Raw genomic sequence first — 14,613 nt, 5'->3', positions numbered from 1 at the left:
GTGCTCATTAGCAGCAACAGGATGTGAGTGACTCCACCTGTGATTAAATTAGCTCATCCTGCCACATTAACAAAAGCCCAACAAAAAAACATGTTTGAAGTGGCCAATGACACTGGTGGGACACAAGAAAGAAGAGAGGCGGCAGCGGTCACCGTAACACCTGCTGCGGGATGAGATGGAGATGGAGATGGACCCCACATTGTTCAATTCTACGGGGACGTGGATTGCGTTTTGAGGGCAGGGGGTGTTAGGGCGTCCACTCATTGCGTCTCTTAGGAGCAGTCAGGGTTTTGCTGGAGATGAACCTCCAGGTGCTGGGTGGCCTTCTCTCTTGGTCCAAGAAGCAGCAACAGGAAGAAGATTTTCACCGCTGAGTGGAGAAGCAGCTACCAGGAAATCGTCAGATGTTGCCACTGACAGGACATTGAAGCGGTTGGAGAGGACGAAAGCCTTCATGGTCAAAGGCTTTCTTCCTTCTTCCTTTGGTCTGACTACCTCAGACCAAAGCGGCTTTGGCATAGAGGTCGAGGAAGGTTGTGGCGAGGTGTAGAGGTCCCAGTGAACTGTATCTTGCACAACCGCTTTCAGAGTAGCAATGTGCATCGACTGTCAATGTGCCAGCCAGGTCCACTAAAGAATTCAACAGATCGTTCTCTGACCTCAACTTAGAGAGTTTGTGGATGTCCGTTTTGAGGTTACTGATCTGTATGTCTGCATTTGTTGATGCAGTCACATCAGTGTTGGTCCTGCCACCAGGAGCAGCAGCAGCCACCAGCCATGTTCCCAGTCAGACTAAACACCTCCCCACCACACTGAAAACGGTGCCTGCAGAAAACTGATTTCCCTTTTTGAGACGCTAAATGGTTTGCCAGAATCTATTTGAGGCCAACCATTAGTCTTTCTCCATGACCTCACTGAACTCCTCCCAGAACCAAGTTTTAGCCTCTGACATGGCCTGAGCTGCAGCTTGCTCAAGACTGCCGGTACCTGTCAGCCACCTCTTGAGTCCCACAAGCCAGCCAGGGTTGGTAGAACTCCTTCTTTAGCTCATTGGCATCCCTTACTTTTGGTGTCCACCACCGGGTTCAGGGATTGCCATAGCCCCCAGAGAGCTTGCGACCACAGCTCTGAACAGCTCTGGTGCCAATCATCCCCCTGCAGGTGCCACCGTTGTTGACCATGTGAGTATTAAAATTCCACAGAAGGACACTGGATCCCCTGGTTGGGGTGCTTTCCTTCACCCCTCCAAGAGACACCAAGAAGGCTGGTACTCTTGAGTGTTTTTTCTGCCAGTAGACCAAAACCACATTCCTAGACCATGAAAGGACATGACCCTCTCGTACACTGGGGCAAACTACAACACTTGGGGGCTGTACTGGGGGCTCTCTAGTAAGCCCACACCAGCCCGCCCCCTCTCACCAAGAGAAACTCCAGAATTGTACTGAGTCCAACCCGTCTGGAGTGACTGTGTTTCAGAACCTAGACTGTGCATCGAATTGAGCCCATGCGCAGTCATAGGACAGGAGTCCAGCCATCCTGCAGTATTTCTCTGAGATGCTTAAGAGTGTGTGATATATACATATACAAATTGTACTCATCTCTTTTTGTGACAGTACAGACCAAAAGTTTGGACACACCTTCTCATGCGAGAGAATGTCAAGAGTGTGCAAAGCAGTAATCAGAGCTACTTTGAAGAACCTAGAATATGAAATATTTTCTGTTGTTTCACACTTTTCTGTTATGTATATCATTCTTCATGTGTTAATTCACAGTTTAGATGCGATCAGTGTGAATCTACAATTTTCATAGTCATGAAAATAAAGAAAACTCCTGAATGAGAAGGTGTATCCAAACTCTTGGTCTGTACTGAATGTTCAATTTGTTTACACTCACACATCCCTCCGCATTTATCCGGATGTGGGACCGGCACAAGATAATACTGGATTGTGTTCCCTTGTGGTTGCATTACATTCATTCACTCAGTCATATCATTACATCTGTTACATCTAACACATGTAATGTTGCTTTCCCATCAATGTATCCATCCATTTGTTCAAACATTCATATAAACACCTAAATGACTATTTTTTTCAGTATTAAAACATATACATAAATACATTTATTATTATCATTATCATTATTATTATTATTTATTATTATTAAAATAAAATAATTGTAAACGTTTTAAGCAGAGACTTTAATAAACAAGGAGATTTTTTTAGGGGAAATCTGAGCACCAGGAGAAAACCCAAGCAGATTAAATACAGATATATATTAAAAAAAAAAGCTTTTTTAGTTGTTGTTGTTGCAATTTTTTTTTGACAAATACACAACACTTATAAATAATTCTTTTTTAGGGCGAACCTGAGCACCAGGAGAATACCAAAAACAAATTAAACATGAATAAAAAGAAAAAAAAATGTTGTGTAGTGGTAAAAGATACAGAGCACAACAAAAATTCTAAAACACACACAATGTGGTGAATTCCTAATGTTTTTTTAGACCTTTTTTTAAAAACTCAGAAGACCTCTGTGTAATTTTTGTCTTTTTTTTCTTTGAGATTGTTCCCCTCCTCCATTTTCCTTTTCTGGCATTCCTAAACTGGCTTGTGTTGGTGGTTCTTTAGCCTCCACACTGTGCTGTGTCTTTTTAGGAACAACAGGAATCGGCTTCCTCTTCTTTTCACCTCTTTTAGCAGGTTCATCGGCTGTTACAGGTCTCTGTGATTTGGGCTTCATAAACACCACAGGAGGCGGTTAACTTTGTTTTTTCGCCACGACTTGTCCAAAGCTCTTTTGCTAAACAGTTTGGACAGGTTTCTAGACGACTTCAGAAGGACAGTCAGAGGTCCTTTTCTCTTCCACACCTGTGCAGGTCTCTGTAGCCTGGTTGGCTTTCATTCCAGGAATTATTGCTGTGTACTGGTTCTGGATGTGGTTTGGCTGAAACTAGTTGATCCATGTAAATGTGATCGTCTTCACTGAATTCCATTACGCACACAACAGGAACACTTCCTGGGAAACTACTGACCACCAAGAAAACTAGATGAAAGGAGGATTAGCTTCTTCCACAAATCAAACACCTCCTTGGAAGAATGTACATTTGAACAAATGTTTGAAGTTGTTCAGTCTATCAAGTTTGCATTTCTAAACTGGAAAAATCCTGCTTAATTCAGCCATTCTGTATTAAAAAATCCTATATGTCCCTTTTACAAATTTCTTCCGTTCAGAAACATCTTTAGCAGGTTGGCAAGTTTATTTTATTGATTTTTCAATCTCTGTAAAATATTCGTAGGCAGTTTAAACTCAGACCTTGTGGTTGAATATTTGCACATGTGCAGACTGATCGGGTAGTTGTTACAGCAGCAGCATGAAGTTACAAGCCCAAAGCTAAACATTGAAAAAAGACAAACAAAAAGACTTGTTGGAAAAGTTTCTTTAAGAAGAAAAGAGCCAGTGAGGAAACTGAAAAGGAGCCTTTAACTTTAAAGAAACATAAACCAGGAATCTTCATTTCTATGAACCAAGTTGCTCTTCATGATATGAGGAGCGACCCTTGAATGTTTCACAGAGTGTTCTACTTGGGCTCCATTTGTAGGCTGCATACATCACAGTGGTGCGGTAAGTGCTGGCCAAATTCAACGAATCCTTCTAATGCAGCCAACGAATGTGGGCTTCTTTTTCCCGATTTCAAGGATTGGTCGGGAGTATCCTTCTATGTTGTCCATATCCCAAGATGCATTGTGGCCGAACCCGGAGATTTTCTGACAACATAGTGGGCTGTGATCAGGACCCGGAGTTGGAGATAATTACTTGTTTAAACCTTGTGCTATCCCATGGGGTCAAGGTGAACATTGACGTGTTCTCCCTACCATGAGAAAAGGTGGATAAAGGTGTAGAGGATTTCATGTAATCCAAAGACACCAGTGAGTATCACAAATCATTGACAAAAAAAAGTTCAGCGCACTGTCTAGTGGGTCTAGATGACCCAACTCCCAATGTTAGTGCCTAGGATAGCACAAGGGTTAATAACATTAACATAGAAACCAGCAAGGCACACATGGTTCTCACAGCTTTATGTATCACAAAGAAAACTATCATCCTAAACTGGAAATCCAAAAATGATCTTAGCAGTAATCAATACAGAAATCTCGTGTCCTACGAAATAAGTTTAGAGATATGTCCGCTTCCCACACACATAATCTGTCTGCTTCAGTCTCTCCCTGGTTACAGCTGATTAGTCACATCACCTAGTAGGGTGGGTCCTGGCTGATCCGGTGGGCTATGGTAGGCATGGGAGGCTGGGGTATGCGGGGCCTGGCGGTCTCCCAGTTGTGGGGCTCAGGTAGCTGGAGGGGGGGCACACTTGAGCATTGAGACAGGGGGTTCCTTGGTCGGATTCTTTTGGGCTGCCAGTGGCTGCCAGCCGGGAACAGTTATGTGGCTGGCTGCTGCGGTGTGGGTTGTGAGGGGGGCTTGTAATTCTGCCCCACCCCCACCCATTTCACAGTGTTCCCTCTCTTCCCTCTGTTAAATAAAATAAAATAAAATATATACTGTTTGGTTAGTTGTTGGATAGAACAAGTTTAAAAAAAAAAACAAGAAAAAAAGAAGAAGATGAAGTGCAGTTCTCCATCAGTCCACCGGGGGAGCTGCAGCACAATAACTGTCCACTTGATGCTGAGAGAGACAGTGGAGATGATCTCAGATCAGTTCCTGCTGCAGCTCTGACACTCATCTCCACTTCCTCTGATTCCTCCATCACTCTGCTCTCCACCTCCCAGGAACACCGTCCAGTCACAACATCTCTGCAGACCAGCTGCTGCTGCTGATGCTCCTCTCTGCTCCTCCAGGAGGAACATCAGACTCACCAGCCCCATCTGCAAAGAGAAAGTAGAGAGACAGAGATGAAGGAGTGTCTCCTGATCCTGGTCTGTCAGTCAGTGATGCAGCACAGCAGCAGAAAGAGCAGCAGGAGCTTCAGTCCTGTTCAGAGCAGCAGCTTCCTGTCATCTTCACCTGTTGGAACTTCTGCTGCTCTGATTGGCTGACTGTTGTCCTGAAGCCTGTCATCATTCTCCTCAGAGCTTCACTGAGAAGCTGCAGCTTCACAGGAAACTCTGCATCTTTGCTCTCAGACTAACTTTAGGACCAAACATCTGGAAGCAGCTGGACTGACTCCAACCCTCTACTGACCTCAGAGTCTGCAGTTTGGAGTTTGGACTCTCCACCAGATCCTGGAGCTGCTGAACATCTGAAGACTGAAGGTTGTTGTAGCTCAGGTCCAGTTCTGTCAGGTGGGACGTGTTGGACTTCAGAGCTGAGACCAGAGCAGCACAGCTGGTCTCTGACAAACCGCAGCGCTCCAACCTGAATCCAGAACAAAGAGTTGAGTTTAAAGACAAACTTCATGTTTTTCATCCTTCACTTCTTCTAAAGAGTTCAGTGCTGAAGAAGATCAGAAAGTTTAGAAAAAGTCCAAAGATGTGAAGCAACAGCAGCAGATCAGAAGAGTCCAGCAGAAGCAGAGAAGAAGAACATTCAGGACAACATGCAGCTGCTTCAGGAAAGAAGTCCAGATGTGTGAAAGTCAAACATCAGCCTGTGGCTGCATCCAAACCAACTGATGTTTCTGCAGCAACAGCAGAAAAAGTCCACTTCCTCTTTCTGCTCAGCTCTTCTCCAAACACCACTGAATCATGGGACAATTTCATCAGCATGATGCTGGAAAGTCTACATCCCAGTTTTCAGGAGATGATCTTCCAGTCCTTCTCTGCTGCAGCCCTTCAAGCCAGAGACTTTCAGCTCCAACAGATGTGGGTCAAAACAACTTTGTCATCATATTGATCTGAACAAAACTGAAACATGGAGTCTGACCTCAGAGTCTGCAGTCTGCAGTCTGGACTCTCCAGAAAACCACACAGATGAAGAACTCCTGAATCCTGCAGGTCATTCCAACTCAGGTCCAGTTCTGTCAGGTTGGACGGGTTTTCCTTCAGAGCTGAGACCAGAGCTTCACAGCTGATCTCTGACAAACTGCAGTCTATCAACCTAAAATCAGACAGAAAAGTGTGTTCAACTTTTTGTCCATTTAAATCTGCAGTTCCGTTATTGATTTATGTTTTCTTTCAAAGAACACAGTGAACATGAACTTCTCACAGATACAAACACCTGGATGGACTTAAGTTCTTCTGTTCAGTCTGGTGCAAAAACACAGGATAACATTTGTAACCATCAGATAAGGAAAAACCAGGATTTTTAACTCAAGCAGAATGTTGTTGTTTTTTTTTTTTACTTCTATGTAACAGTCCTCTGCTGTTTCCTCTGCACTGACATCTATCTGACACTTTCTCCTGAAACAGAGAAAAACAGGCAGAACTTGTTGTAGAGAATCAACATTTGGATGAAATCTGACCTGAGAGTCTCCAGTTTACAGTCTGGACTCTTTAGTCCACCTGACAGCAGCTTCACTCCTGAATCCTGCAGTTTGTTGTAACTCAGGTCCAGATCTCTGAGTCTGGAGGACTGAGACCTGAGAACTGAGGACAGAGCTATGCAGCTCCTCTCTGACAGATTACAGCGACTCAGTCTGGAAAAACAAAGACAGACATTAGTTAGTAAAACTTTTGTTTTCCACTCAGATTCATTTGTTTACTGAAGGTGATTTTCCTGAGAGTTCTTACAGAGCTTTGTTGGAGGCTTTGATCACTGGCAGCAGCCTCAGAAGAGCCTCCTCTGAAGCAGAGTATTTCTGCAGGTTAAACTTTTCCAGATCTTCTTCTGATGACAGTAAGATGAAGACCAGAGCAGACCACTGAGCAGGAGACAGTTTCTCTGTGGAGAGACATCCTGACCTCAGGGACTGTTGGATGTCCTCCACTAGAGAACCATCATTCAGTTCATTCAGACAGTGGAACAGGTTGATGCTTCTCTCTGCAGACAGATCCTCACTGATCTTCTCCTTGATGAACTGGACTGTTTCCTGATTGGTCTGTGAGCTACTTCCTGTCTGAGTCAGCAGACCTCGTAGAAGATTCTGATTGGTCTGTAAGCTACTTCCTGTCTGAGTCAGCAGACCTTGCAGGAGACCCTGATTGGTCTGTAAGCTACTTCCTGTCTGAGTCAGCAGACTTCGTAGGAGATTCTGATTGGTCCGCAGTGAAAGACCCAGGAGGAAGCGGAGGAACAAGTCCAGGTGTCCGTTTGGACTCTCTAAGGCTTTCTCCACAGCACTCTGGTACAACTGGTCAAAGCTCTTTGGAAAAGAAAACCAAGACCTTTTCTGTTGTTCTTCCTCCATGAGGTTGAGTCCAGAGGTGATGAAGGTCAGATGGACATGAAGAGCAGCCAGAAACTCCTGAACACTCAGATGGATGAAGCAGAAGACTTTGTCCTGGTACAGGCCTCTCTCCTCTCTAAAGATCTGTGTGAACACTCCTGAGTACACTGAGGCTGCTCTGATATCGATGCCACACTCTGTCAGGTCAGATTCATAGAAGATCAGGTTTCCTTTCTGCAGCTGCTCAAAAGCCAGTTTTCCCAGAGACTCCATCATCTTCCTGCTCTCTGGACTCCAGTGAGGATCTGTCTCAGTTCCTCCATCATACTTGACGTTCTTGACTTTGGCCTGAACCACCAGGAAGTGGATGTACATCTCAGTCAGGCTCTTGGGCAGCTCTCCTCCCTCTCTGCTCTTCAGCAGATCCTCCAGAACTGTAGCAGTGATCCAGCAGAAGACTGGGATGTGGCACATGATGTGGAGGCTTCTGGATCTCTGGATGTGGGAGATGATCCTGATGGCCTGCTCTTCATCTCTGAACCTCTTCCTGAAGTACTCCTCTTTCTGTGGATCATTGAACCCTCTGACCTCTGTTACCATGTCAACAGACACAGTAGGGATCTGATTGGCTGCTGCAGGTCGTGTGGTTATCCAGAGGAGAGCAGAGGGAAGCAGGTTCCCCCTGATGAGGTTTGTCAGCAGATCAGCCACTGAGGTGGACTTTCTAGGGTCCTTTAGGATCCGAGTCTTGTGGAAGTCCAGAGGAAGTCGACACTCATCCAGACCATCAAAGATGAAGAGGACCTGGAAGTCTTCAAAGCTGCAGATTCCTGCTTGTTTGGTTTCAGGGAAGAAGTAATGAACAAGTTCCACCAAGCTGAACTTCTCCTCTTTCAGCACATTCAGCTCTCTGAAAGTGAATGGAAATGTGAAGTGGAGGTTCTGGTGGGCTTTGCCTTCAGCCCAGTCCAGAGTGAACTTCTGTGTTAAGACTGTTTTCCCGATGCCAGCCACTCCCTTAGTCATCACAGTTCTGATTGGTTCTTGTCTTCCAGCTGGGAGTTGGAAGAGCTCTTCTTGTCTGATGCTTGTTTCTGCTCTGTCTGCTCTCCTGGATGCTGCTTCAATCTGTCTGACCTCATGTTCTTCATTCAGCTCTCCTCTTCCTCCCTCTGTGATGAAGAGCTCTGTGTAGATCTCATTCAGAAGGGTTGGGCTTCCTGCTTTAGTGATCCCCTCAAACAAACACTGGAACTTCTTCTTCAGACCAGATTGGACTTCATGTCGACAAACTGCAGCAGAAGATCCTGAATGAAGATAAACAGTTAATCAAGTCTCTGCAGCCCTGAATGATGAGGGTTTGAATCCCTGTGGTTCCATGTGTTCAGACATCAGTAAAAACAATGTATCAACAGCTGAAACCTTCAGAGAAATCCTCTTACTGCTCTGCAGTCCATCAGCCAGGTCCTCCTGCTTCATTCTCCTCAGGAAGTTCACTGTGATCTTCATCAGTGACTCTCTGCTGCTCCTCTGCTCTTCATCTTCATCCTCCAGCTCCTCCTCATCCTCCCTGTGACTCAGATGCTTCTGGATCTTCTTCAGCTCCTTCTTGACAAAAGTGACAATGTTGTCCTCCAGCAGCTGCAACAGAATTCCAGATGAATGAACCAATCAGAGTGAAGTCATGGAGCCAAACATCAGCTCCATGTTGGACACACTGACAGTCCACTGGTGTCCAAAGTGCAGCATGGAGACGACTGTGGACAGAATGATGGAAAAGTAGTTGTTGTTCATGTACAGACCAGAAAGATGGAGTCCAGCTGTGTTTGATGCTGCTGGACAGACGGACCACTGGGAGTCTCTGAGCTCTGCTGGTCCAGTCTGTGGAGAATCAGAAACAATCAGATCCAACTGGACCCACTGGTGTCCTGCAAACACTCAGTAGAATCTACAAGATCTATTCTGTGTTTGTGGAAAAGCTGCAACACTCACTGCTGCACACAGTGAGATGATGATGATACAACATGATGATGATGAATCCTGAGTGAGATTCTTTCATAATGGTGTTTGAGTTACAGTCAACTGGATCATTGATTCTCATTTAGGCCAGAAGAAAATGAAGAAGTTAATGTTTAAGTTTGTTGATGAGATACAAAGAAAAACTTTCTATTTAGAATTTTATTTGAGAACAACCATTATGCATCCATATTTTATATTCTTTTCTCTGGTTAATTATCGTAAGAATAAATATATGAAAGACCTTCATTAAAATATTTGACTAAACTTTCTTTTCTGATCCAAAAATGTTTTCACATTTGTTCAAAAACATGAACAGATTTATTTCTGTGTAAAGTTTCTCTAAGATTTCTGCTCTCAGAGACTCACAGATCTTCTCTGATCTTCTTCAGACTCAGATCAAAGCTCTGCTGTCTGTTTGGGATTCTGAACTCCTGGTCATTGCTTTTCTTCACCATCTTTCTTGGAGGGTTCCTGAGTTCCAGAGGAGATTTGGACTTGTTCTGATTTTAGTCTTTGAAACTATTTTTTAGCAGAAGAACAGAAATGACAGAAAATGGGAGGAGCCAACACGTCAGTCAGAAATGGAAATTCTTCATTGACCTTCAGACTTTGTGCTTTGGTTGAGAAGTGAGCCTCAGCTCTGCAATGATACTGATAGTAATGATAGTTACTGTTTGGGTTTCTCTTCAACAGTCAAATTCCATCTAAAAACTGTGGAAAAAGATTCAGATCTCTGTTCACTAGAAACTGGTTCTTACTGTGAGTCTGTAGGTCTTTGTTTTCGTCTTCTGATCGCTGGAGGATGACCTTTGAACCGGTCACTCTTCAAGGAGCCACAGCTGGAGGCTGCAGACTGGCCTCTCTGTGTGACCTGTTGACCTCTGCAAACACAAAACCATCAGAGTGTTGGAGGATCTGCTTCTTCATGAACAGCTGATGGACTTTGACATGAACACAGACTGAGCTGTTTAGTCTGGAATAACATGACATGTTTGGATCAACAGTTTCCAGTTGGAGGGAAAAGGTTTCAGCATTTTCTGTCAGTCAATCCAGACTTTTTTCTAGAAAAGCTGATTCCAATTCTCCATGTAGAAATGTAGAAATTCTGAGAGCAGAAAGTCAAACTAGAACAATGTGATGTTTGGAAAGCATGAAAATCTGAATCCTAGGAGTCTGCAGTGATTCTTCTCATTAGACTGGAGCTGCTGTCAGTCAGAGTCAGCAGTCAACATGTTTTCTTCTCCAACATCTCTGATGTCTCTCAGAGACTCTCAGAAGACTCAACTGAAAAGATCTCATCACACACATGATGCTCCAAGTGAGTCTGATCAGAGAGATCCAGAACTGATCCAGACCTCAAGTCCTTCATCTGAAAACTGTTGATCATCTGAACTAGAAACCAGCCTCCTTTAACTCTGACAAACACTCACTGTTTCAGTCCTGAACTGAAGTCCTTGAAGTCAGGATTTTCATCGTCTAAGTTGTCAGTCCTGCAGGACCCAAAGCTTGATTCAGATCCAGGGTCAGAGTCGTTTTCAAGACTTTGTTGGGTCCTGATGGAGAAAACATTGTTTTACAAAAACAGATTTTCTTCCACTGTGGACGTTCATCCGATTATCTTCCATGTTGAGCAATTTAACTCAGATAATAAATAGATGGATCAAGAGGTAGACAATTTGTTAAAAAAAAGCCCCTTAGTGACAACTGCATGAAACTAAATACATAGTTGGAGAAAGCCTCCAGTTCATCAATTATTGTCCATCTGTTGAATCCAGAAAATGTTTTAGACAAACACCCACCGTTCCACTCCTGAACTGCTGTCTTTGAAGGTTAGAGGTACACCCTTTGACATGTCACTCCTTTTGGACCCCCAGCTGGATCCAGATCCAGGTCCAGGTTGGTTCCTGTGAAGAATGAAAGTTGCTGGTGTGAGTGGTGAGATCTGACATGGAGAAGATCATGGACAGTTGGAGATGTTCATCTCACCTCTGAGTTTTGCTCTGGTTGTCATGGTTACCATCTCTGCTTTTAGAGGGAGGGGCTCCCTCCTGTGTGTCCTCACACTGGTTCATGCAGCTGGATTCACTGGATCCACATCAGCTCACACACACCTTTCACCTTCACCTGCAGAGGAGAACTGTCCTCTTAAGTTCTGACAGACATCCTGATTGTTACCTGATGAGGTTCTGAGCTCGTTACTCTGGTGGCAAAACAACAAACCTCCTGTTTCTACAATCCAGGAAGCATGAAGCCCATCAAGAAAAACAGACACAAATCAAAGAATGGAATTAAAAGAGAGAAAGACATGGATTCTGCCTCCCAAAGCTCCAACAGAGACTTTCTCATGAACTTTGACCTCCACACAGGTTTGGATGGAGGAGAACAGGAAGGTTTGGGAGTCAGAACTGAAACCTTTGAGCTCCAGAGCTTCATGATGGTTTGTGTTTCTGACAGAAACTCTTTATTCTGTGTTCTGGAAAGTTCTGACAGGAAGAAGCAGTCAGCTGATCTGAACCACTTTGATGCTGAAGACCACAGATTGATTCCAGGAAATAGTTAGAAAAAACACAACAAGCATCAGCTGATTGTTGTTGACTTGATGAAGAAGGGTCCTCCATGTCGTTGATCAGTAATAACCAATGATGAAGCTTTGGAAACAGCAGTGATGAGAGTTTGCAGAGAAAGAAGAAGATCTTCTCCAAACATTCAGTAACAAACAGTCAAGTTAGTGAAGACAAAGTTTCAGAAACAAACTCACTTCAGTTTCTTCAAAGAAATAAAGAAGAAGTAGAAGAAGAGTTTCTACTCACCGTGTCAACGCAGCTGCAGCACAGATCACTGAGTCATCGTCCTTCCAAACGTGCATGAACTCTGCTTATTTATCGTCAGCTGACACTGAAGCAGAAACTCCTGATGGAGCTGAAGGGAGGGGCCTGACTATTTCCTGGAAATAGCTCCTTCTGATCATCAGAGTCACAGGAACAGAGAGTTTGTTCACATGCAGCTCTGGAAAATGGCTGACAGTGAAGCTGAGAAGCTTTTCTTTCCATGTCTGTTAGAATCACAACGTTTCAAATCCACAAGATTCCAAAACTGAAGCTGAAGCTAAAAAAGGAGCAGATTCAAGTCTGAATGTGAACAAGTCAGAACAGCAGTTTGAGGAAGTTTGGTAAACTGAAAGAATGTGGATCTTCCAGATCTGTCAGAGACACCGGGGAAAACTCGGACTGATTCCAACATTGAAGAAAGATGTGTGGAGCAGAAAAAACACTTTAGTTTGACACTTTGATCAACGCCATGGTCCCAGCACCCCCCCCCCCACTCCCTTCAGCATTTTGGCCTCACAGGCTTCCATCCCCTTTCAAAAGAGTCTGAACCAAAGCTGAACCTGAGAGCAGCTACGACTGAAAGAATGTGGATCTTCCAGATGGTATGCGGGACTTTTTCTCTGCCGTTGAAGGAGGAACAGCTTTTGTTTGGAAAAATGTTCTGCAGCAGAACCACATTCCTGAAGGACTTCTTTGTTCCTCAGTAACAGGGCATCTTTGAACAGCTGTAGATTCTGCAGAAGATCAAGGTTTCCTGCAGCTGGATTGAAGGATTGCTGCCCCCTGGTGGACAGGAACTAAGTGGTGAAGCTGCTTCATCTGACCTTTGACCTCCAAGAACATTAACTCAAAGAAAGAGGGGAAACTGCCCAAAAACGTCACCAACTCTGACTTGACAGCTGTGAAACAGCATTAGTTTTCATTGCTATACTGACGATACGCAGTTATTTATCCATGAAACCTGACCAGAATGACAATATAGAGAAACTGAATGCCTGTATCAGAGACATCAAGACCTGGATGACAATTAATAACCTCCTCCTGAACCCAGAAAAACTGAGGTCATTATACTTGGTCCTAAAAACCTCAGAGATGCTCTGTCTACTCAGATAGTCTCCCTGGATGGTTTAAGTATAGCCTCCAATTCCACAGATAGAAACCTTGGGGTTTTACTTGACCAGGATTTATCATTTAAGGCAGTGTTTTTCAACCTTTTTTGAGCCAAGGCACACTTTAACCCTGACAAAAATCCCGCGGCACACCAGCATCCAAAAAAAAAAAAAAAGCAGAAATTCATGGTCTGTATTGATCGACCGCCCCCCCCCCCCCCCCCCCCGCGCAATCTCACGTGGATTTTTGTGATAATTGTGGCAGAAAAAGCAGGAAGTTGCGGCTGTTTTTTTCTAAGAGATGAACCACCAGCTAAAGACGAGCTCTAGCTGGTATTTTTGTTAGAACTGAGCGACTTTATCAGCAGAATTAAGAACAAGGAAGTGAAGACTTTAACCACTTCTGATTGGTCAGACTGATGACATGTGATTAAGTCTTCAAGAATGATTGGCGGAGACAGTTAAAGGGGCGGGACTTTTCCTTACTCAGTTATAGCTGCAGCTAAATCGCAGTACCGTGATTCTTATCAAAATGTCTTTAATAGAATTAAATAAACACAAAGAAAAAGTAACTTTAAGATCTTTTATATTCCTAACTCCTCAGTGTTTTATCAGGGCCTGTTTGGATGAACAAAGAGCTGATATCCTGGAGATGGAAAATGTTTTTAGATCAGTGAATGAGGGTTATTTCTCCACGGCGCACTTGACCATCTCCCACGGCACACTAGTGTGCCGCGGCACACTAGTGTGCCGCGGCACACTAGTGTGCCGCGGCACACTGGTTGAAAAACACTGATTTAAGGCTCACATATCTCAGGCGTGTAGAACTGCCTTTTTTCACCTGCGGAATATTGCTAAGATCAGAAATATACTTTCTAAGAGTGATGCTGAAAAACTCATCCATGCATTTGTTATGTCGAGGTTTGATTACTGTAACTCTTTGTCAGCAGCTTGTGATAAGAGTTCCTTAAGAAGTCTCCAGCTTGTTCAGAACGCAGCAGCTAGATTGTTAGCAGGAATTAGCAGAAGAGATCACATCACTCCTGGGTTAGTTTCACTTCACTGGCTCCTACAGGAGTTCAAAACCTGTTAACATTTAAGTTCTTACATGGTATGACCCCATCCTATATCAAAGACTTCATAGTGCCTTATCATCCAAACAGAACCCTTGCTCCCAAAATGCAGGACTGCTTGTGGTTCCTAGAATTAGTAAAAGTACAGTTGGAGGTAGAGCGTTTAGCCCCCAAGGCCCTGTTTTATAGAATAACTTAATGTTAATGTGTTTAAATTAAACTTAATAACAATAACAATTAGTTGCTAGCAGGCTGCTAGTAATTTTGAAGCTGGGGGAACTATGGTGCACTGGGGTTCTGTCCTCT

General features: G+C 43.9%; 1 protein-coding gene across 1 annotated transcript; it reads right to left on the bottom strand.

Moving 5' to 3' along the window:
- Positions 1-3,236: 3,236 nt before the first annotated feature.
- LOC105355347 (NLR family CARD domain-containing protein 3-like) lies at positions 3,237-12,321 on the bottom strand. Its single transcript, XM_023962085.2, has 11 exons — positions 12,108-12,321; positions 11,284-11,421; positions 11,097-11,201; positions 10,728-10,850; positions 10,056-10,178; positions 9,081-9,159; positions 8,721-8,919; positions 6,683-8,585; positions 6,415-6,588; positions 5,196-6,050; positions 3,237-4,879 (listed from the first exon to the last, which is right to left on the bottom strand). The coding sequence occupies exons 2-10, from the start codon at positions 11,367-11,369 to the stop codon at positions 5,801-5,803; spliced, it is 3,042 nt and encodes a 1,013-aa protein (XP_023817853.2). The 5' UTR covers positions 11,370-11,421; positions 12,108-12,321; the 3' UTR covers positions 3,237-4,879; positions 5,196-5,800.
- Positions 12,322-14,613: the final 2,292 nt, after the last annotated feature.

The sequence above is a fragment of the Oryzias latipes genome, chromosome 2, assembly GCF_053564925.1.
Source record: "Oryzias latipes strain Hd-rR chromosome 2, Olatipes_Hd-rR_3.1".
Classification (NCBI taxonomy): domain Eukaryota; kingdom Metazoa; phylum Chordata; class Actinopteri; order Beloniformes; family Adrianichthyidae; genus Oryzias; species Oryzias latipes.
The sequence above is the reverse complement of the archived record's forward strand: the minus strand, read 5'-3'. Positions and strand labels throughout refer to the sequence as shown.

What these genes read in the sequence shown, in the direction of transcription:
- LOC105355347 (XM_023962085.2), bottom strand. Translation starts at nt 11,369, where the DNA reads ATGAACCAGTGTGAGGACACACAGGAGGGAGCCCCTCCCTCTAAAAGC. An exon ending in AGCAGTTCAGGAGTGGAACG is followed by an intron (nt 10,851 to 11,096) that starts GTGGGTGTTTGT and finishes TTTCTCCATCAG; the next exon opens with GACCCAACAAAGTCTTGAAA. An exon ending in AGCTGGACTCCATCTTTCTG is followed by an intron (nt 8,920 to 9,080) that starts GTCTGTACATGA and finishes ATTCTGTTGCAG; the next exon opens with CTGCTGGAGGACAACATTGT.